Here is a 22,573-nt window from a genome sequence, read left to right as displayed (position 1 = left end):
GTTAAGTACCTTAAACCAACATTCATACTAAATCTTTTTCTGGCATACTAAATAGTATGTTAGTAGGGGTATTGGAGCGCAGGGCATATCGCTTCTTTCAATTGATGCAGGTTGTAAGCATTGCTACCAGCATCACGAGAAGTCTCGTAATAGACCTCTGAAGAATAAGTCCCGCATCCAAGGCTGCGGTTCCCTTGGTCAAATGTCTAGATTTTAGATTCCAGCAAGTCTAAATTTTAGACTTGAAGTCTATTTTAGACTTGCTGGAACTTTGTGTAACTTTACTAATGCAGAAGGCATGGCTGAGGCTTTTTTAACTGTTAACAAGTCATAGCCTTGATGATGTCTTTAAGAATTTGTTTTTGTTTGGTTTTTGCTACGGGTGGAGATCCAGTGATGTTGGGGAGAAAGGCCACTCCGAACGGCGTACTGTGACGGCATCATATTTTCTGCTACGCTGATTGGCTGAAGGAGTTTGTCTGTCAAGGCAAGTAATCCCGCTGTCTGATACATAGACATCTTATAAAAAATAAAACACAATACTCAGCTCATGTAGCCCTATGGTCTGATAGACCTAGAATAAGTCCCGCCTCCGAGGCTCCCGGTTCCCTCGGTGAAATGTCTATGGGAAATAACATTTTTAAATGATTGAATGGTTTTTGAATGATCGTACATAACAAACTCTGTAGATGGCGGAGAAGTAAAAGCTGCGTCACGTTTTCAACTTTTCATCTAGTTTCAACTGGGTTTATGGATTTTTGGTGCCGTTAAAGTAGCATTAATAATCGTTTACTTCTTTAACGGCACCGACAATCCAAAAACCCAGTCGAAACTAGATGGAAAATGTGTGTAGTTGAAAACGTGACGCAGCTTTTACTTCTTCGCCACCTACAGAGTTTGTTATGTACGATCATTCATAAACCCCGTGTTATTTCCCATAGACATTTGACTGAGGGAACCGGGAGCCTCGGAGGCGGGACTTTTCAGAGTCTTCAGAGGTCTATCAGACAGCGGGAGTACTTGCCTTGACAGACAAACTCCTTCAGCCAATCAGCATAGCAGAAAATATGACGCCATCACGGTACGCCGTTCGGAGCAGCTTTTCTCCCCATCATCACTGGAGCTCCACCCGTAGCAAAAACCAAACAAAAACTAATTCTTAAAGGCATCATCAAGGCTATGACTTGTTAACAGTTAAAAAAGCCTCAGCCATGCCTTCTGCATTAGTAAAGTTACACAAAGTTCCAGCAAGTCTAAAATAGAATGATTAACTGTCAAGTTACATAACTTATACACACACTCCAATGTCACACCTGTACTGGAAGATAGCCAGAGCAGAAGCCAGCAAGACAGATTTCCGAGTTGCACATAAAACACATTGTTAATTGTTGAGCTCTGTTTGAAACATTGCATTTGAAATTACCTTACTGTTCTTATAAAAGCAACTTTATCAAAGCTAGCATGAACCCACTGAAGGAATGATACCAGGAAGGAAATGTGTCAAGTGGGGGCACGGCTTTCATAAGACATAATTATCTTTAGCTCCATGGCATCAGCCTAAAGGAGAGTCATTATCAGCAAAGAAGTGTGGTGTGTATCCTAGACTAACAGCTTAGAATGTGCTCTACTATGAAAATGAGTAGATAAAAGCTTTTACTTCTACTTCTAGCCCCTCTTCTCCCAATTGAATTGCTCAGTGTTAGGCACACACAATTTACCAGACACAACTATTCAACTATTAAAGACATTGACTAGATGTCTTTCTATCGAAGATTCAAATCATTGATTTGAGGCCCCCCATAATTTAAATTAGCTAGAAGCCCTGGAAAATAATGAGAAAAGAAAACAAAAAGCAAGTTAATTATTATAAAGGAAAAAGGGAAGCTTTAATAACTGTAAATGGGGTAGTTCCTCCTTTAATAGTTTGAAGGAAAATATTTTGAAGAAGTGCAGAAATACATAGCAACGTTCAGCTCAATTGGCTAAGCAAAAAGCGTCAACGCGGGTATCAGTTGGCCCAAGTCCTGAAGCTTTATGCTGGCAGGGATAAAATCAATGTTTGATTCCTGATTAATAGAAAGTTGTTGTTGTTCCGTGTTCAGACTCTATGCAATACACCAATTCTAACAGTGAAACCTGAAATGACAAAGACATTTATTCAGGATCTGAGTCGATATTTTGGTGCTTGTATTGTTCTTAACCCTTTCTAAATATAACATTCTTCTTCTGGGTCTTCTAGGCCTTATCAACGGTCAAAGCACTCAAAAGTATGGAGTGAAATTTGAAGAGAAAAATTAAAGATGTTTTAGAAAGAAATCTGTGGCTAGGACAAAACATACATTGCGATATTTGAATGTCTTGTTGCTCGAATAGACATACTCCAGACTCCTTTCTTGGTTGTCTAGATATGATATTTGATAAAAACTCTCTTATTGGCTTGAAGTCCAAAATACAATATAAATATCTTTATTTGTAAGTGCTTCGTATCAAGACAGGGTAACAGCAACATTTGGATTGTCGTCATTTTACAAAAATATTTACAAAATCCGGATAGAGTATGAGTATGAGAACTATGAGTAAAATACGAAAAATAAGTAAACGATAAAACACACGTTAAAACAGTTAGAAGTCCGGAAAGCACTTACGAATAGTACAATGTTAAAAGTGTAATTAAACAGGACTCTGCAACCCTGATCTTCTCAGGTAGACTGTTTCAAAGGGAAGGAGCCCTAACAGTAAATGATCCATCCCTTTTTGTTTTGAGTGTAGTACTTGGCATGGACAATTAGGTTTGGCTCATTTGGGCTACTGCTCTTTGAATTCAGGTGGACCTGCCTATCAGCTTGAGCAGCTGCCTCCTGAACCTCTCCCCGACAAACACATAGAGCATGGGGTTGATGCAGCTGTGGCCGTATACGATCACCTCCGTCACCTGCAACACAATCCGTATGTGACGGCTGCGGTTGCATGACGTGTAGATGTCCATCAGCTCTAAGGCGTGAAAGAAGCATGTGACATTGTAGGGCAGCCAGCAGCAGAAGAAAACAGACACCACCACCGCGATCAAACGAATGGCCTGCTTCTTGGACGTCTGGCTGGACAGGAGTGTCCGTATGATCTGGCTGTAGCAGAAGGTCATGATGACCAACGGAATCGCCAAACCCAGGATGTTCATTTTTACCAGGCCGAAAACCATCCACCATTTGCTATCGTTTTCTGAGTTGTTTTCATATGAAGGGGCACAGAACATGGTGTTGTTATACTGCTGTGCTCTTAGAAAGCCCACCTCCGGGAACGAGGCCAGGAGCCCAGCCACCCATGTCACCACAGCCGCCAATACTCCAAGGGACCTTGTGCGCATCTTTATAGCAAAAATGGCGTGCACTATCGCCAGGTATCTGTCGACGCTCATGAGGGTGATGAAAAAGATGCCAGAGTAATAACCGACATGGTAGGTTCCCAACACCACCTTGCACATGGCGTCCCCAAAGCTCCATTGGTCTCCTGCTTGGTGGGCCAGGAAGGGAAGGGAACTGAGGAGCAGGAGGTCGGCGATGGCCAGGTTGAGAAGGCAGACGTCGGTCATGCTGCGGAGCCGCACACCAGCCACGATCACCCACACCACCAGGACGTTTCCTGAGAGGCCCAGGATGAACAGGAGAGAGTAGAGAGCCGGTAGAATGTAGGTGGTGGGACGCCCGTAGTCGCATGGTTCTATTTCGTTCATATAGTCGTTGTAGTCAAAGTAATCAGTGGGGGATTCACCTGCATCGGTGGGTATTTCAGTTGTATTCCCAAAGGAGAAATCATAAGTCCTGAGGGCGACACAAGGGAGTTATTGAGTGGAGAGTAGTTCCTAGTTACTGTGTATTCATTGACAAAACTGTTTTATCATATCCTAAACAAGTACTCAATAGGTGATTTTACCCAGTTAGTCGATAAAGGCACAAATACCCATAAGATATAATGTATATAGATAGATAGATAGATGGATAAATGTAGATATACTGTATATTGGTGACGTCGACTTCAACAATTCAAATTTTCGCTAGTAATCGAATCACTGTGTTAGGGGAAATAATTTGCATGTGTAACAGTGAGACATCCCATTGGGAAGATGGGGGGCCTAAATGAGTAATTTCACAGCAATGCTTGGCTTCTAGAAGGAAAAGCTTATAAGTAATAAAAAAAAGTAAATTCTTGTTGCATTTCCTGTGTTATGTTTTGCTTGAAATATGTCCTTACTATTTGTTTCATAACCCTTTTTTGTATGGGCAGTGGCACTGTCCAATCAAATTATTAGTAGAGCACATCTAGGCCGTTAGTCTAGAAGGATACATAATACCAAGCAGAAATCATGCATTTTCCTTGTTCTGCTAATGGTTACTCATTTGTTCTACCCTGAAACGCAGCGTAACGTGTTTAACATTTGTAATCTATATACGTACATACATTTATATTGTCTATAAATATAAATATATAAGAGAGATTTATCAATATAGATGTATAGATCGATATAAAAAGTCAACAGCATTTAGTTTGACATACAGAAAACATTATTTATCATCTGATGGACATCATCAGTTATCATTTAACAAAAATATGAATTACAATTAAACCTGTACCTGTTCATATTCATCCTCCAATGTCCAATGTTGAAAGGAGAAAGTCCAATAATATGACCTCAAGCCAGTGTCCGAGGGGAGCTCAGACTGAAGCTGCATGCATTGTTGCAGTCTGTCAAACATCAATCATTCTGACTTACGTACTGCTGAGCATTATCGATGCTCAGCAATGTGTGTGTGTGTGTGTGTGTGTGTGTGTGTGTGTGTGTGTGTGTGTGTGTGTTTCAGTAGAAGTAGAAAAGAGGAAGTGAGAGACAGTGACCTCAGTTAATACTTCCTATTATGAAGAACTGTCTCTTTCTTAAAAAAAATTCACAGTTTTAATCAATCCAAGAAATAGTATAATAATATAATTTGGAGCGTTCACTTTAGTCGTACATTATAGATTTTTTTTTTATAAGGTTGTGATAGCTACAGGATGTGAGTGATGCAGTGGCTGTTACTTAATGGATAATGTATAGAACGCCGGTTATTATCGGGAAAATAAGCCCCGACAGGGTGGACCGGCGAATGTGTTTCTCGTAGGGGGAATCCAGAAAAAGTCCCGCCTCAAGCACTAGGATTGGCCAGGCAGCCTGTTAGGCAAACTTGCACGCTGACTCCTAACCCTAAGCGTAACACTAACCGTAACCCTAACCCTAACCATAACCCTATCAGAGAAATGTGTTTTACTAACGTTAGTTTGATATACATAACAATTTAAGTTACCTACCCTGCGGTCATGTGACAGATTTTAGCCTTTTTGGAGGCGGAGGCGTCTTGCTTTGCCCTGAAGGGGCTTATTTTTGATGATGACTGGCGACGTTCTATACATTATCCCGCTTATTACACAAGTTTTGAGTCTTTGACGGAAGCTGGTGAGCGACTCTGCGGTCCTGACATCGGTAGTGAGCTCATTCCACCACTGTGGTCCCAAAACAGAGAAGAGTAGTGACTTCGCTGATAGACCTTTGCTTGCGCTTAGCGATACCAGACGTCCAGCTGAGGTAGTCGAGCGTAGCGATCAAGCCGGGGTGTGTGGTTTGACTAACGCTTGGAGGTAGGCAGGGGCAGTTTCATCGACCGCCTTGTATGCCAGTACCATCATCTTGAATCTATTGCGAGCTACTACAGGGAGCCAGTGGAGGTCCAGGAGGGGATCACATGTGAGAATTCAGGTAGGTGCGCTGCAGCATTTGGGATATGCTGCAAAGGTTTAATTGTGGAGGCAGGTAGTCCAGCCAGGAGCTAGTTGCAGTAGTCGAGGCAGGAGATGACCAGCGCTTGGACTAGGAGCTGAGCTGCTTCCCTTGTGAGGAAGGGCCGGATCCTGCGGATGTTGTAGAGTGCAATTCTGCAGGAACGGGCCACCGCGCTGATGTTTGTGTTGCAGCATAACTGATTGTCCAGTACTGATTGTACAGGTTTCTGGCAGTTGGAGAAGGAGATGCAGTGATGTTCTCGACAGTGACCAGTAAGTCCATGTGTGGGCAATCTTTCCCTGGCATGAGTCTTGTTGAGGTTATGCCTCAGGTGATGGGCAGTCGTCCAAGTGCTGACGTCTGCCAGACATTCAGATATACGTGTTGCAATCAGGGCTTTGTCAGAGGAGGGGAAAGAGAGGAATAGTTGAGTGTCGTCAGCATAGCAGTGATAGGAAAAGCCGTGTGATGTAATTACAGAGCCCAGAGATCTGGTATAGAGGGAGAACAGAAGGGGCCCCAGTACAGGGCCTTGAGGGACACCAGTGTCAAGTGTGCAAGGTTTGGACAAGGAGCCATTCCATGTTACCTGTTAGGTGCGATTTGTCAAGTAGGATGTGAACCAGGATCAGGCAGACTCAGCAATGCTAAATTCGGCGAGAGTGGTGAGGAGGATCTGGTGGTTCACGGTGTCAAATGCTGCAGACAGGTCGAGGAGAATGAGAACCGATGAGAGGGATGAGGCTCTGGCAGCACAGAGTGACTCAGTCACTGCTAGGAGAGCCATCTCAGTGGAGTGTGCCTTCTTGAAGCCTGACTGATGAGGGTCAAGCAGGTTGTTATGTGAGAGATAGGAGGACAGTTGGTTAGAGATGGCATGATGGTCTCTCTGAGTCCTGTTTCCTGTTGGCACTAATCAGACACCAAAGCACAATATGGAAGTGTTTGCATTGATGAGGTGCCAACAATGGATCATATTGTGGACAAATATGAAATAAAATCCAAACATACTTGCACCTGCTACCAGACATTCCTCCTTACCTTCGGCGACTTGTTTGTCCCATTGCTGATGTAGACTCTGCATATAGCCAACCCCTCTTGTCCCTCTTACACACTTATTGTATGTTGTACGTCCTGGTATTTAATGTACGCAGAGTCTGCGCACTTATTGTATGTTGTATGTCCTTGCACTTAAAAATAGTACTTAGCATTGTGTAGCATCTTATCCTAGCTAGCTTTGTTGTATATGCGGAAGGGGTAAACGTAACATTTGTTAGTGCTTGGCTCTTGGTTCTATGAACATCCTTATAGACCGACATATTGGTGTTTCTCTTTTTTCTGACAAATGTACTTATTCTAAGTAGCTTTGGATAAATGGGTCTGCTAAATGCCCAAATGTAATGTGGTTTCATGTCTTGTCCCTGTTTGCACTAGCCCCAGTAGGGTCTCTATAGCCATTGAGATTCTTATCTCAGGATAGATGTCCATCTAATGAACTCCATAGGAAATGGTTTTACCTGTAACTCAGAGGCCTTTCAGGGAGAAACGGCAATGACTTGCAAAGTGAAGTAAGGGTATAGAATAAACTCAGTTTGCCTACAATTGCTGTCACTTATAAATACATTTTCATCGAAGAAGCCACAAATAGCCATAGACTCCTGTATCATTTCTTATAAAATGTTGTACCAACTGTTTGTCACCAAAGTGGGCTCTGACAAGTTTCACAGTTCGTGGTTCTAACATACTTCCTCTCATGCTTTCAAGGTTGTCATTTAAGGAAACAAGATAAAACCAAAAGGGTTCTCACAAGTTCAACTATTGTGGTATGATATAAGAAGGCAGAAGGTAAAACTAAAAGGGATCCTCAAAAGCTGACCAAAAGGGATGGTCACGGTCTTAACTATTTAGGTGTGATATAAGATAGCAGAAGATAAAAGCTAAAGGGATCATCACAAGCTAAACTATTGAGGTGTGATGTAAGGAAGCAGAAGATAAAACTTGGTGGTTGCGTAAGGGGTGGTCGTGGTCGTAACTAGCACCCATTTGACAATACATCACGTCCACAGTAGTGACACATTGCAAACTAACACAACACCTTTAAAATGGAGAGAGGAAGGAAGCGACCTCTAGATGCAAGGAGGCTCTATACAAAGCGTATCAAATTAACTAAAGTAAAGAAGGATATATGATTTGTGATATTATTGTTGCGACACATTTTTCCACGACATGCATGCAATACAAATTCTGTGTCATTATCAGATATGCAGTGTATTCTTATCGATACTTGGGATTCATTGCTATATATCAATTGCAAGCATATATGAAATGAAAAAATAAGAATTGTGCATGTGACATGTTGCTCAAGGTCCTTGTAGGTCCACATCATTGTTATATTGCATGCAGTCCTTGCCTAAGACATATAACATAAAATGAAATCCACATTACAATGTGGATAGAAATTTCTCAACTAATTCCATCAAGGCAATTTTTTCTGTTTTGGCTATAATAATGGCTGCATCGGTGGTCTAGAAATGATAGTTGATGTCCGTCAAACTATCTCATATAAATATATCTCTTGAAGTCCAAAGAACTATAAAAATAACTTTATTTGTGCATGTTTCATATCAAGACAATTGGATTGTCGTAATTTGACAAAGATATTTACGAAATCAGAATTGAGTTACATAAAAATGGATGATTCAAATACGAAAAAGATGTAAATGATAAAACATACAATAAAAATTTAAAAACAGAAAAGCAAATGCGAATAGCACAATGTTAAAAGTATGAATAAATAGAAGTCTGCACCCCTGATCTCCGTTCCAGAGGGAAGGAGCCCTAATAGTAAATGGTCCATCCCCTTTTGTTTTGAGCGTAGTCTTTAACATGGACAGCCGAATGGCAGACGATTGTATGTTGGTTTTATTCCCTTACATGGTCAAGTACAAGCATTGGCATTAACGTGTTCAATTATCATCTTAAGTATCTTAAATAACTACCAAACACACACACATTACTACAACGACATTTCCGTCATGAGAGGATGATCAAAGCATATAAGGGACCCGTATTCAGGCTTACACTGCCAAGGAATACACCACTAGCACAAGCGTGAGTACTCACGCATTCACACAACTGTGGAGCGCTCATTAAGGCTGGTGCTCTGTGAATACATGGAGCCCCTGGGCCTGTCCTGAGATGGGATGCATCTCCTGACCACAGGCCAAAGCCTGCAGGGCGACCTGCTTATCAGCTTGAGCAGCTGCCTCCTGAACCTCTCCCCGACAAACACATAGAGCACGGGGTTGATGCAGCTGTGGCCGTATGCGATCACCTCCGTCACCTGCAACACAATCCGTATGTGACGGCTGTGGTTGCATGACGTGTAGATGTTCATCAGCTCTAAGGCGTGAAAGAAGCACGTGACGTTGTAGGGCAGCCAGCAGCAGAAGAAAATAGACACCACCACCGCGATCAAACGAATGGCCTGCTTCTTGGACGTATGGCTGGACAGGAGCGTCCGTACGATCTGGCTGTAGCAGAAGGTCATGATGACCAACGGAATCGCCAAACCCAGGATGTTCATTTTTAACAGGCCGAAAACCATCCACCAGTTGCTGCTATCGTTTTCTGAGTTGTTTTCATATGAAGGGGCACAGTACATGGTGTTGTTATACTGCTGTGCTCTTAGAAAGCCCACCTCCGGGAACGAGGCCAGGAGCCCAGCCACCCATGTCACCACAGCCGCCAATACTCCAAGGGACCTTGTGCGCATCTTTATAGCAAAAATGGCGTGCACTATCGCCAGGTATCTGTCGACGCTCATGAGGGTGATGAAAAAGATGCCAGAGTAATAACCGACATGGTAGGTTCCCAACACCACCTTGCACATGGCGTCCCCAAAGCTCCATTGGTCTCTGGCTTGGTGGGCCAGGAAGGGAAGGGAACTGAGGAGCAGGAGGTTGGCGATGGCCAGGTTGAGAAGGCAGACGTCGGTCATGCTGCGGAGCCGCACACCAGCCACGATCACCCACACCACCAGGACGTTTCCTGAGAGGCCCAGGATGAACAGGAGAGAGTAGAGAGCCGGTAGAATGTAGGTGGTGGGACGCCCGTAGTCGCATGGTTCTATTTCGTTCATATAGTCGTTGTAGTCAAAGTAATCAGTGGGGGATTCACCTGCATCGGTGGGTATTTCAGTTGTATTCCCAAAGGAGAAATCATAAGTCCTGAGGGCGACACAAGGGAGTTATTGAGTGGAGAGTAGTTCCTAGTTACTGTGTATTCATTGACAAAACTGTTTTATCATATCCTAAACAAGTACTCAATAGGTGATTTTACCCAGTTAGTCGATAAAGGCACAAATACCCATAAGATATACAGTATATAGATAGATAGATAGATGGATAAATGTAGATATACTGTATATTGGTGACGTCGACTCTTCAACGATTCAAATTTTTGCTAGTGATCGAATCACTGTGTTAGGGGAAATAATTTGCATGTGTAACAGCGGGACATCCCATTGGGAAGATGGGGGGCCTAAATGAGTAATTTCACAGCAATGCTTGGCTTCTAGAAGGAAAAGCTTATAAGTAATAAAAAAAAGTAAATTCTTGTTGCATTTCCTGTGTTATGTTTTGCTTGAAATATGTCCTTACTATTTGTTTCATAACCCTTTTTTGTATGGGCAGTGGCACTGTCCAATCAAATCATTAGTAGAGCACATCTAGGCCGTTAGTCTAGAAGCATACATAATACCAGGCATAAATCATGCATTTTCCGTTCTTCTAATGGTTACTCATTTGTTGAAACGCAGCGTAACGTGTTTAACATTTGTAATCTATATACGTACATACATTTATATTTCCTATAAATATAAATATATAGAGAGATTTATCGATATAGATGTATAGATCGATATAAAAGTCAACAGCATTTAGTTTGACATAGAGAAAACATTATTTATGATCTGATGGACATCATCAGTTATCATTTAACCAAAATATGAATTACAATTAAATTGTACCTGTTCATATTCATCCTCCAATGTCCAATGTTGAAAGGAGAAAGTCCAATAAAATGACCTCAAGCCAGTGTCCGAGGGGAGCTCAGACTGAAGCTGCATGCATTGTTGCAGTCTGTCAAACATCAATCATTCTGACTTATGTACTGCTGAGCATTATCGATGCTCAGCAATGTGTGTGTGTGTGTGTGTGTGTGTGTGTGTGTATGTGTTTTAGTAAGAGTAGAAAAGAGGAAGTGAGAGACAGTGACCTCAGTTAATACTGAGGAATTTTATGAAGAACTGTCTCTTTATTAAAAATTGCATAATTCACAGTTTTAATCAATCCAAGAAATAGTATAATAATATAATTTGGAGCGTTCACTTTAGTCGTACATTATAGATTATTTTTTTATATGGTTGTGATAGCTACAGGATGTGAGTGATGCAGTGGCTGTTACTTAATGGATAATGTCGGTCATTATCGGGAAAATAAGCCCCGACAGGGTGGACCGGCGAATGTGTTTCTCGTAGGGGGAATCCGGAAAAAGTCCCGCCTCAAGCGCTATGATTGGCCAGGCAGTCTGTCAGGCAAACTTGCTCGCTGACTCCTAACCCTAAGCCTAACCCTAACCGTAACCCTAACCCTAACCATAACCTTATCAGAGAAATGTGTTTTACTAACATTAGTTTGATATACATAACAATTTAAGTTACCTACCCTGCGGTCATGTGACAGATTTTAGCCTTTTTGGAGGCGGAGGTGTCTTGCTTTGCCCTGAAGGGGCTTATTTTCGATGATGACTGGCGACGTTCTATACATTATCCCGCTTATTACACAAGTTTTGAGTCTTTGACGGAAGCTGGTGAGCGACTCTGCGGTCCTGACATCGGTAGTGAGCTCATTCCACCACTGTGGTCCCAAAACAGAGAAGAGTTGTGACTTCGCTGATAGACCTTTGCTTGCGCTTAGCGATACCAGACGTCCAGCTGAGGTAGTCGAGCGTAGCAATCAAGCCGGGGTGTGTGGTTTGACTAAGGCTTGGAGGTAGGCAGGGGCAGTTCCATCGACCGCCTTGTATGCCAGTACCATCATCTTGAATCTATTGCGAGCTACTACAGGGAGCCAGTGGAGGTCCAGGAGGGGATCACATGTGAGAATTCAGGTAGGTGCGCTGCAGCATTCGGGATATGCTGCAAAGGTTTAATTGTGGAGGCAGGTAGTCCAGCCAGGAGCTAGTTGCAGTAGTCGAGGCAGGAGATGACCAGCGCTTGGACTAGGAGCTGAGCTGCTTCCCTTGTGAGGAAGGGCCGGATCCTGCGGATGTTGTAGAGTGCAATTCTGCAGGAACGAGCCACCGCGCTGATGTTTGTGTTGCAGCATAACTGATTGTCCAGTACTGATTGTACAGGTTTCTGGCAGTTGGAGAAGGAGATGCAGTGATGTTCTCGACAGTGACCAGTAAGTGTGTGGGCAATCTTTCCCTGGCATAAGTCTTGTTGAGGTTATGCCTCAGGTGATGGGCAGTCGTCGAAGTGCTGACGTCTGCCAGACATTCAGATATGCGTGTTGCAATCAGGGCTTTGTCAGAGGAGGGGAAAGAGAGGAATAGTTGAGTGTCGTCAGCATAGCAGTGATAGGAAAAGCCGTGTGATGTAATTACAGAGCCCAGAGATCTGGTATAGAGGGAGAACAGAAGGGGCCCCAGTACAGGGCCTTGAGGGACACCAGTGTCAAGTGTGCAAGGTTTGGACAAGGAGTCATTCCATGTTACCTGTTAGGTGCAATTTGTCAAGTAGGATGTGAACCAGGATCAGGCAGACTCAGCAATGCTAAATTCGGCGAGAGTGGCGAGGAGGATCTGGTGGTTCACGGTGTCAAATGCTGCGGACAGGTCGAGGAGAATGAGAATCGATGAGAGGATTGAGGCTCTGGCAGCACGGAGTGACTCAGTCACCGCGAGGAGAGCCATCTCAGTGGAGTGTGCCTTCTTGAAGCCTGACTGATGAGGGTCAAGCAGGTTGTTATGTGAGAGATAGGAGGACAGTTGGTTAGAGATGGCATGATGGTCTCTCTGAGTCCTGTTTCCTGTTGGCACTAATCAGACACCAAAGCACAATATGAAAGTGTTTGCATTGATGAGGTGCCAACAATGGATCATATTGTGGACAAATATGAAATAAAATCCAAACATACTTGCACCTGCCAACCCCTCTTGTCCCTCTTACACACTTATTGTATGTTGTACGTCCTGGTATTTAATGTACGCAGAGTCTGCGCACTTATTGTATGTTGTATGTCCTTGCACTTAAAAATAGTACTTAGCATTGTGTAGCATCTTATCCTAGCTAGCTTTGTTGTATATGCGGAAGGGGTAAACGTAACATTTGTTAGTGCTTGGCTCTTGGTTCTATGAACATCCTTATAGACCGACATATTGTTGTTTCTCTTTTTTCTGACAAATGTACTTATTCTAAGTAGCTTTGGATAAATGGGTCTGCTAAATGCCCAAATGTAATGTGGTTTCATGTCTTGTCCCTGTTTGCACTAGCCCCAGTAGGGTCTCTATAGCCATTGAGATTCTTATCTCAGGATAGATGTCCATCTAATGAACTCCATAGGAAATGGTTTTACCTGTAACTCAGAGGCCTTTCAGGGAGAAACGGCAATGACTTGCAAAGTGAAGTAAGGGTATAGAATAAACTCAGTTTGCCTACAATTGCTGTCACTTATAAATACATTTTCATCGAAGAAGCCACAAATAGCCATAGACTCCTGTATCATTTCTTATAAAATGTTGTACCAACTGTTTGTCACCAAAGTGGGCTCTGACAAGTTTCACAGTTCGTGGAACATACTTCCTCTCATGCTTTCAAGGTTGTCATTTAAGGAAACAAGATAAAACCAAAAGGGTTCTCACAAGTTCAACTATTGTGGTATGATATAAGAAGGCAGAAGGTAAAACTAAAAGGGATCCTCAAAAGCTGACCAAAAGGGATGGTCACGGTCTTAACTATTTAGGTGTGATATAAGATAGCAGAAGATAAAAGCTAAAGGGATCATCACAAGCTAAACTATTGAGGTGTGATGTAAGGAAGCAGAAGATAAAACTTGGTGGTTGCGTAAGGGGTGGTCGTGGTCGTAACTAGCACCCATTTGACAATACATCACGTCCACAGTAGTGACACATTGCAAACTAACACAACACCTTTAAAATGGAGAGAGGAAGGAAGCGACCTCTAGATGCAAGGAGGCTCTATACAAAGCGTATCAAATTAACTAAAGTAAAGAAGGATATATGATTTGTGATATTATTGTTGCGACACATTTTTCCACGACATGCATGCAATACAAATTCTGTGTCATTATCAGATATGCAGTGTATTCTTATCGATACTTGGGATTCATTGCTATATATCAATTGCAAGCATATATGAAATGAAAAAATAAGAATTGTGCATGTGACATGTTGCTCAAGGTCCTTGTAGGTCCACATCATTGTTATATTGCATGCAGTCCTTGCCTAAGACATATAACATAAAATGAAATCCACATTACAATGTGGATAGAAATTTCTCAACTAATTCCATCAAGGCAATTTTTTCTGTTTTGGCTATAATAATGGCTGCATCGGTGGTCTAGGAATGATAGTTGATGTCCGTCAAACTATCTCATATAAATATATCTCTTGAAGTCCAAAGAACTATAAAAATAACTTTATTTGTGCATGTTTCATATCAAGACAATTGGATTGTCGTAATTTGACAAAGATATTTACGAAATCAGAATTGAGTTACATAAAAATGGATGATTCAAATACGAAAAAGATGTAAATGATAAAACATACAATAAAAATTTAAAAACAGAAAAGCAAATGCGAATAGCACAATGTTAAAAGTATGAATAAATAGAAGTCTGCACCCCTGATCTCCGTTCCAGAGGGAAGGAGCCCTAATAGTAAATGGTCCATCCCCTTTTGTTTTGAGCGTAGTCTTTAACATGGACAGCCGAATGGCAGACGATTGTATGTTGGTTTTATTCCCTTACATGGTCAAGTACAAGCATTGGCATTAACGTGTTCAATTATCATCTTAAGTATCTTAAATAACTACCAAACACACACACATTACTACAACGACATTTCCGTCATGAGAGGATGATCAAAGCATATAAGGGACCCGTATTCAGGCTTACACTGCCAAGGAATACACCACTAGCACAAGCGTGAGTACTCACGCATTCACACAACTGTGGAGCGCTCATTAAGGCTGGTGCTCTGTGAATACATGGAGCCCCTGAGCCTGTCCTGAGATGGGATGCATCTCCTGACCACAGGCCAAAGCCTGCAGGGGGACCTGCTTATCAGCTTGAGCAGCTGCCTCCTGAACCTCTCCCCGACAAACACATAGAGCATGGGGTTGATGCAGCTGTGGCCGTATGCGATCACCTCCGTCACCTGCAACACAATCCGTGTGTGACGGCTGTGGTTGCATGACGTGTAGATGTCCATCAGCTCTAAGGCGTGAAAGAAGCACGTGACGTTGTAGGGCAGCCAGCAGCAGAAGAAAACAGACACCACCACCGCGATCAAACGAATGGCCTGCTTCTTGGACGTCTGGCTGGATAGGAGCGTCCGTACGATCTGGCTGTAGCAGAAGGTCATGATGACCAACGGAATCGCCAAACCCAGGATGTTCATTTTTAACAGGCCGAACACCCTCCACCAATTGCTGCTATTGTCCTCTGAGTTTTTTTCATATGAAGGGGCACAGTACATGGTTTCCTTATTGCCCTGTGCTTGTAGAAAGCCCACCTCCGGAAACGAGGCCAGGAGCCCAGCCACCCATGTCACCACGGCCGCCAATACTCCAAAGGACCTTGTGCGCATCTTTCTAGCAAAAATAGCGTGCACTATCGCCAGGTATCTGTCGACGCTCATGAGGGTGATGAAAAAGATGCCAGAGTAATAACCGACATAGTAGGTTCCCAACACCACCTTGCACATGGCGTCCCCAAAGCTCCAGTGGTCTCTGGCTTGGTGGGCCAGGAAGGGAAGGGAACTGAGGAGCAGGAGGTCGGCGATGGCCAGGTTGAGAAGGCAGACGTCGGTCATGCTGCGGAGCCGCACACCAGCCACGATCACCCACACCACCAGGACGTTTCCTGAGAGGCCCAGGATGAACAGGAGAGAGTAGAGAGCCGGTATATAGTAGGTTGCGGGCCGCCCGTAGTCACACGTTGCTCGACCTATTTCGTCCATATAGTCGTTGTAGTCAGAGTAATCAGTGGTGGATTCACCTGCACCGACATATTCAGTAGTCCTCCTCAATCTGTCAATGGAGAAAAATTCAGATGTATTCCCGACAGAGAAAGTCCTGAGGAATACACAAGGGAGTTAAAGATTGAAGAGAAGTTCCCAGTTACTGTTTATTCTACAAAACAATCTATTTTAACATATCCTAAACATTGTAGCCACCCAGGTGGTTTTAACCAGTTAGTGGATTAAGGCACAAATGCCTTTATCCATATATTTTGGTGATTTAGGCCATACTGAGTGAGAAAAGCCATTTGGGCCAGTCAGTACCTGTCCTGTACTATGCGAGGCGGTCAATATGTGTGAACATTGATGTCGGTGGCCCAAAGTGAATACACGCTTGATCATGCTGTGAACTTTCTCATCGAGACCCGAGCATCAACCATCATTGTTGTTGTCTTTAAGTGTTTAAATGTGAATAAGGAGCTGGCTATCAGTACATAAAAACGACTTTGGGCCAGGCTCTAAACAGCATATAAGATAGTCAATGTCCTGTTTAGCTTGTAACATGTGTGTTTTTGGTGGCCCAAGGTGATTAAACCTGTGAAAACCTGGCCTGAAATAGGCCGTACAGCCCTTTTTGGGATCAGTTGAGTGCAAAAAAACATTCGGGCCAGACTGAATCCTATAATGGAAATATATGTATTAGTATATATATAGTAGTAGTATATAGTATATATAGTATATATATAGTATTTTTTATTGTCCATAGTATTCATGTAGATCTATTTTTTTATAGTCCTGTTTATGTTGTATGTGTATGTTATGTGTGATGTCTTAAAGCTACTGGGACCTTGAATTTCCCCTTGGGGATCAATAAAGTATCTATCATCATCATCAGATCACAACTACATTGTTTTTAATCAGTAAACATGTCACAGTACCAGTATCACTAGCTGTGAAAAACTATATCTATAGATATATATATAGCCTATAACTATAAATATATATCTATAGCCTATATATATACACACAGTATATATTACCTATAATGAATATATATATATATATATATATATATATATATGTATATATGTATATGTATATAAAAAGTCAACAGTATTTAGTGTATCATAATAAGATATCATCAGTTATCATTTAACTAAAATAAGAATTACAAGTAAATGTTACCTGATCGTAGTCATCCTGTTGAAAGGAGAAAGCCCAATACAAATTTCACCTAATACCCAGTGTCCTTGGGAGCTCAGTCTGAAGCTGCATGCATTGTTGCAGTCAAGTCAGAGTTAACTTGTTTGCAGTCTTCCGATCTCTGAAAAAAATACATCGGATTTCCTCTTGTCACCTGCAGACCCTGGTGTTATTTCTCTCTCTGTCTCTCTTATCTGATTATTTTTGGTGTGAGCAAGAACAGCAAACAGGTGTGTGTGTGTGTGTGTGTGTGTGTGTGTGTGTGTGTGTGTGTGTGTGTGTGTTCGGTAAGAGTAAGCTTGCAAGCTTCCAACATAGATTCCAATAGCAGATATGAAAACAGAGCACAAACAGAACACATTGACCTCATGTAGGACTTCCTATTATGAAGAAATGTTTATTTATTCATGGTATCTATTCACTGTATTTGTATTATTGCACTTATTGTATTCAGTATCTTTTATCCTTCTCTAGCCTGACCAGGGACAAAGACTGCAAATTAGCTGAAGCTAGACGTCTTGTATGCATCTCATTTTCTTCATTTTTTTTGTGGCAATGTTGTATGTATCGTCCCTGTTAAATAAACAATAAATAAATAAATGTCTCTTCCTGAAAAGCCCTCAGCTCTCTGAACAGAATTCATAAAATAATCAGAAGAATAGTACAAAATAATTTGGAGCATTCACTTTTGTCTAACATAATAGATGAATCTTCTATACAGTTGTGGTACTTACAGGATGTTAGTCATGCAAAGTGAACCACAATGGGTTGTGGGGGGTGCACCCTAACTCTGCACACTATGTGTCTGTGCGGTCTATTTTGCATTTTGCAAGTCCAAATATTATTATTTTATAAGACTACTGAGTACAAAGAGCACTGTTTCCTGTTAGCATTAATCACACATAAAAGCACAATGTGGAAGTGTGACGCGTGCCCATCACTGCAGATCTAACACATTATTTCTTCTGAGATTGCCATGACACTAACTCCCTAACATTTCAAATGGGCCACATTTCAATTTAATGTGCTTCCATCCACACATCCACACAAAAAATATATAAAGATAATAATGTATGCATTTTCAATAAATTCCAATAAGTATTTTTAATGTGAAAACTTTATTTATATTAGTTACATTCTTTATTCAACAGGTATTACACAAAGTGATTGAACACATCTGTAACCAAAACAAGTCATCATATTTGCAGGAATAAATGAAATTTGCCTGTTCTATAGGCTACTGCTTAAAATCCATCTGTGACATTAATGTACAACCAATGCCTTCCTGTCAGTTTGGAACTAGCAGTGTATGGTAACAATGGTTTGTATAGCCTTCATAGCTGGTTCAGGGAGTTAGGACAGTGGAGCTAGCCTCTGAGGACATGGTCACAACAGAGCACTTCCTGGACAAGCACACAGGATCTCCGGGAAGGTGCCGGAACACGCACGGCATCCACTCGTGCAGAAGCCCCACAGCCCGTCGTGCAAACTTCTGTCCCACGAAAGCATAAATGATGGGGTTCAGACAGCAATGTGTGAAAGCAATGGCCTCTGTGATCTGCATGAACAAACCCAGGTTGAAATCAGAATCAGCGCTAAAGTTTTCATTTTTGTCTCTGTAGAAAATTAGAAACAGCGCAATGTTATAGGGGGTCCAGAAAAGGAAGAAGACCACCACGATAATGATGACTAGCTTAACCGCACGGTGTCTCTTAATGCTCCTCATGGCCATGAGAGACGGCAAGACTCGGGAATAGCAAACGACCATGACCAGCAGTGGAATCACCAGTCCGAAGACGTTGTTGAACAAGATGTGAATGCCCCTCCAGGTGATGTTCTCTGACAAGACACCACACTGCCACACGGGGCACTCCCTCTGCGGCCGCGGGCTGGCCATGGTTGGCAGGGAGATGGAGAAACTCAGCACCCACACCAACACGTTCACAGCCACGACCAGCCTAGTGCGACGATGGCGGGCCAGTGTGTGGGCGTGCATGATGACCACGTAGCGGTCCAACGTCATGACAATCACAGAGAATATGCCCCCGTAGAATCCCACCACGTAGAGGCTGGTGATGAGATCGCACATGAACGCGCCGAAGATCCAGTTTCCGGAGGAGGAGGCGTGGGAGTAGAAGGGCATGGACAGGACGAAGAAGAGGTCGGATATGGCCAGGTTGAGGAGGCAGATGTCTGTCACGTTGATCTGGCTGCAGTGCTTGGCAAAGACGGCCACCACAAGGCTGTTACCTTGAAGGCAGAACAAACGATCAGTGCTTTTGATTTGAGTAACATCCTGCACTTATTAACACTTGGCACTTAACGGTGCTGTAGGTGCGATTCGAGAGTTGTAAAGAGAGAGAGCAGAAAGGGAGGGAGGAAAGAACAATTTTGACACTCGACAATCAGACAACAAACCCCTCCCTCTCTGATTCAAAGTCCCTGACATTTCTCCACCCCTGAGCTGCAGCGTTAGATTGCCTGTGATGGACTGCCATTCCCTGAACCAATCAGGCTGCTGTCTAAAATGAATAATGGCTCACACAGAGGCAGGTGCAGTCAACTCAAAACCGATATTACCATAAACTCGCTATTGGTGAGTGAGAGCATTTCACTCACTCAAATAGCTGTGGGATCTGTTTATTTTGCATATGGGCACAACCCCCCCCCCCCCCCCCCCCCCCCCAATACACACACACACACACACACACACACACACACACACACACACACACACAATAAACTATATCAATTGGACCCTGACCTATGAAGCCAAGGATGAAGACCAGATTATAGAGAAAGGGAAGGAATAGTGGGCCGAAGCCCTCCGTGGTGCTGTTGTAACACCCATTCGTGTCCACTTCATCAGAGTAGTTTCCATAGTCGTAGTCACCTGCTGAGAGAATAGATTGTACTTTGACATTTCGGTAGGCTCAGAAAATGAGGTGATTCACAATGCAGGCACTGAACACAGGTGGGAATGTGATTTGTTCCTTCAATATTGAATTGCAAAAGTGAGAAAACACACTGGTTAGATGTGTATTTTCCTATATCTAGATATTGTCTGTGAGCTGGTTAGTCTGCCTAACTGGATTTCATTGTCCATGGAAACACAGACTGATTATGGCTGATAATTATACACACAGACACACACATATTGATCATGACTTTTGACTCTAAAATCACAAATAAATGGACTCACCCATGGTGGTGTTGATGAAATCTGTGTCAGACATTTTGTTGTGAATCAATCAAACAATCAATTAATCAATCAATCAAGCAAATGCTCAATATAGCATAGCCCTGTGTGAGTCCTTCTTACTACTGGTGAGTTACTGGTGGAGAATAGAGAAATCTTCCCACCACTTCTCTTTTAGCATGTATTTGTGTGTTTGTGTTTGTGTGTGTGTGTGTGTGTGTGTGTGTGTGTGTGTGTGTGTGTGTGTGTGTGTGTGTGTGTGTGTGTGTGTGTGTGTGTGCACCCAACACTGCACATATTTGAATAGTCTATTAAGGGTGAGACACACAACACTGTGGTCCAAACACACAGTGCTGCACAGCACATCTGCCTGACCTTCAAACAGGAAAAAACACATTTGCATATTATTTTAGGTGCCATCTGTTGAGGTTTCAATATGCCATGCAGTGCGAACCTCCTTAGATCTTAGAGATAATAAAGTAAGATTTGACCTTCCTATGCCTGCCTTCCTGTGTGTGCATGTGTTTATGCGTGCGTTTGTGCATGTGTGTGCATGTGTGTGTGTGTGTGTGTGTGTGTGTGTGTGTGTGTGTGTGTGTGTGTGTGTGTGTGTGTGTGTGTGTGTGTGTGCGTGAGAGAGAGAGTCTCTGTGTGTGTGTGTGTGTGTGTGTGTGTGTGTGTGTGTGTGTGTGTGTGTGTGTGTGTGTGTGTGTGTGTGTGTGTGTGTGTGTGTGCGCGCACTGATGTGTATGTGTGAAGCGGGTTACAACGGTCATTCAGTGACCCCTTGCGGTGGGATGATGGAATAAATTATCACAAAGCATGCTGGGAGAAGTGTTTGAATTCCTATTATATATTCAGTTCTAAATTTAACACGGTATGAACAGTATCACTTTACAAATACAGTGTAATATAATACTGATTTTGGATTCATATTTTATAATTTTCGGTTCTATCTTCGACTTTGTCTTTTAGTTTGGGATTTCATTTCCCCCTGTTGCAAACGTTATCAAAACACCAGGTATTCATGTACAGCTTAAACCGTTGAACACATGGTTGGTAGCCTTATTTTCGTTTAATTTTGTTAAATTATTTTACCAGCTGGTGCGCTCAGTGAATTCTCAACCGTGTGATTGACGTTGGAGCTGCTGACGAAGGCGGGCTCAAGCTGCTCGGGCAACCTAGTTCGTGGTAGGATCCTAAATTATAGCGTTGTCCCGGTCTACCACAACTCAATTTCCGGTCTCATGCTTCCCATGGGCTTTGTACGCCAGTTAAGAGTCCTCTGAGCGAGTTAAGTAAAAATATGACAAGTATAAAAACAATGTGACTGGGAGAATGAATATGTAGTTTAAACGAAAAAAATTGGACGGAGCATTATCCAAAAATAAACATGTAACGGAAACCGATACCTCTCTCCCGGAAGTACCTCTCTCTGTCTACCACGTTAACTGAAAGGCCCGCCTCTCTTTTGCCAATAACGCTCATTTGGGTCACCCCGTTCAACAGGCGTTCCGTCGAGAGACGAGCCCGCCTGGGAACGAGGTTAGGGACAACCAGAGTCGTTTGAGGAGAGAGGAGCCCGGGATTATTCCCCGTTGTATCGTTGACACGTCTCGGAATGACTCGGTAAATTTCGTTGGACCTCTTTAAGTTCCCACTTTTGCTTGCATATTAAAAACAAGTCCATCTAAAGGACTCGACTTAACTTAACTTTGAATTTGGTTATATTCACGTCCATGGTTGTGACGCGCTGGGTGCTGTGGAGTTGTGGAGCGATGTGGAGCGACACACTGCTTGTTGTGGAGCGACACACTGCTATCTCCTATCTCTGACAGTGATTCTTTATTATGACGTGCATCATATCGCAGGTGGTGATGGCTGTCCACGTGGATTGTGGAGGTCCATGACGATCCAGATCACCGACTGGTTGATCATCATCTGAAGCTGGATAACAAACTGTGTGCAGCGCATCAAAGTGTCATTCCCACAACATGGACTACAGGGACACCAAGAGCACCTCCAAGCCGCCCTCGGGGTAAGTCCAAGCAAACCCACCAAACGCACGTTATCGAATGTAAAACATTTCATTATTATTA

At 42.8% G+C, this 22,573-nt stretch overlaps 3 protein-coding genes and 1 pseudogene across 6 annotated transcripts; all 4 read right to left on the bottom strand.

Annotated features, from left to right (window-relative positions):
- Positions 1 to 2,236: 2,236 nt before the first annotated feature.
- Positions 2,237 to 4,760, bottom strand: LOC311351143 (C-C chemokine receptor type 4-like). The gene is made up of 2 exons (XM_084471242.1): positions 4,626 to 4,760; positions 2,237 to 3,815 (listed from the first exon to the last, which is right to left on the bottom strand). The coding sequence occupies exons 1-2, from the start codon at positions 4,637 to 4,639 to the stop codon at positions 2,822 to 2,824; spliced, it is 1,008 nt and encodes a 335-aa protein (XP_084327368.1). The 5' UTR covers positions 4,640 to 4,760; the 3' UTR covers positions 2,237 to 2,821.
- A 4,173-nt stretch (positions 4,761 to 8,933) lies between these two features.
- Positions 8,934 to 10,849, bottom strand: LOC311351714 (C-C chemokine receptor type 5 pseudogene; annotated as a pseudogene). Its single transcript has 2 exons — positions 10,836 to 10,849; positions 8,934 to 10,035 (listed from the first exon to the last, which is right to left on the bottom strand). The product of its transcript is annotated as a C-C chemokine receptor type 5 pseudogene (transcript).
- A 3,736-nt stretch (positions 10,850 to 14,585) lies between these two features.
- On the bottom strand, positions 14,586 to 17,331 carry LOC311351322 (C-C chemokine receptor type 3-like). Of its 3 annotated transcripts, XM_084471440.1 has the most exons (3): positions 17,258 to 17,331; positions 16,111 to 16,187; positions 14,586 to 15,975 (listed from the first exon to the last, which is right to left on the bottom strand). In XM_084471440.1, the coding sequence occupies exons 1-3, from the start codon at positions 17,269 to 17,271 to the stop codon at positions 15,053 to 15,055; spliced, it is 1,014 nt and encodes a 337-aa protein (XP_084327566.1). In that variant the 5' UTR covers positions 17,272 to 17,331; the 3' UTR covers positions 14,586 to 15,052. The 3 variants fall into 3 exon arrangements, with proteins under 3 accessions (XP_084327566.1, XP_084327564.1, XP_084327565.1); XM_084471438.1 differs by having other exon boundaries at positions 14,586 to 16,187; XM_084471439.1 differs by having other exon boundaries at positions 14,586 to 16,142; positions 17,258 to 17,282.
- A 1,158-nt stretch (positions 17,332 to 18,489) lies between these two features.
- On the bottom strand, positions 18,490 to 20,567 carry LOC311352144 (C-C chemokine receptor type 2-like). The gene is made up of 3 exons (XM_084472359.1): positions 20,478 to 20,567; positions 20,040 to 20,171; positions 18,490 to 19,525 (listed from the first exon to the last, which is right to left on the bottom strand). The coding sequence occupies exons 1-3, from the start codon at positions 20,509 to 20,511 to the stop codon at positions 18,621 to 18,623; spliced, it is 1,071 nt and encodes a 356-aa protein (XP_084328485.1). The 5' UTR covers positions 20,512 to 20,567; the 3' UTR covers positions 18,490 to 18,620.
- Between the last annotated feature and the right edge of the window lie 2,006 nt (positions 20,568 to 22,573).

The sequence above is a fragment of the Micromesistius poutassou genome (genome assembly GCF_964030765.1).
Source record: "Micromesistius poutassou genome assembly, chromosome: 8".
Taxonomy (NCBI): Eukaryota; Metazoa; Chordata; class Actinopteri; order Gadiformes; family Gadidae; genus Micromesistius; species Micromesistius poutassou.
Note: the sequence above shows the minus strand (reverse complement) of the source record. Positions and strands in the feature narration are given on the sequence as shown.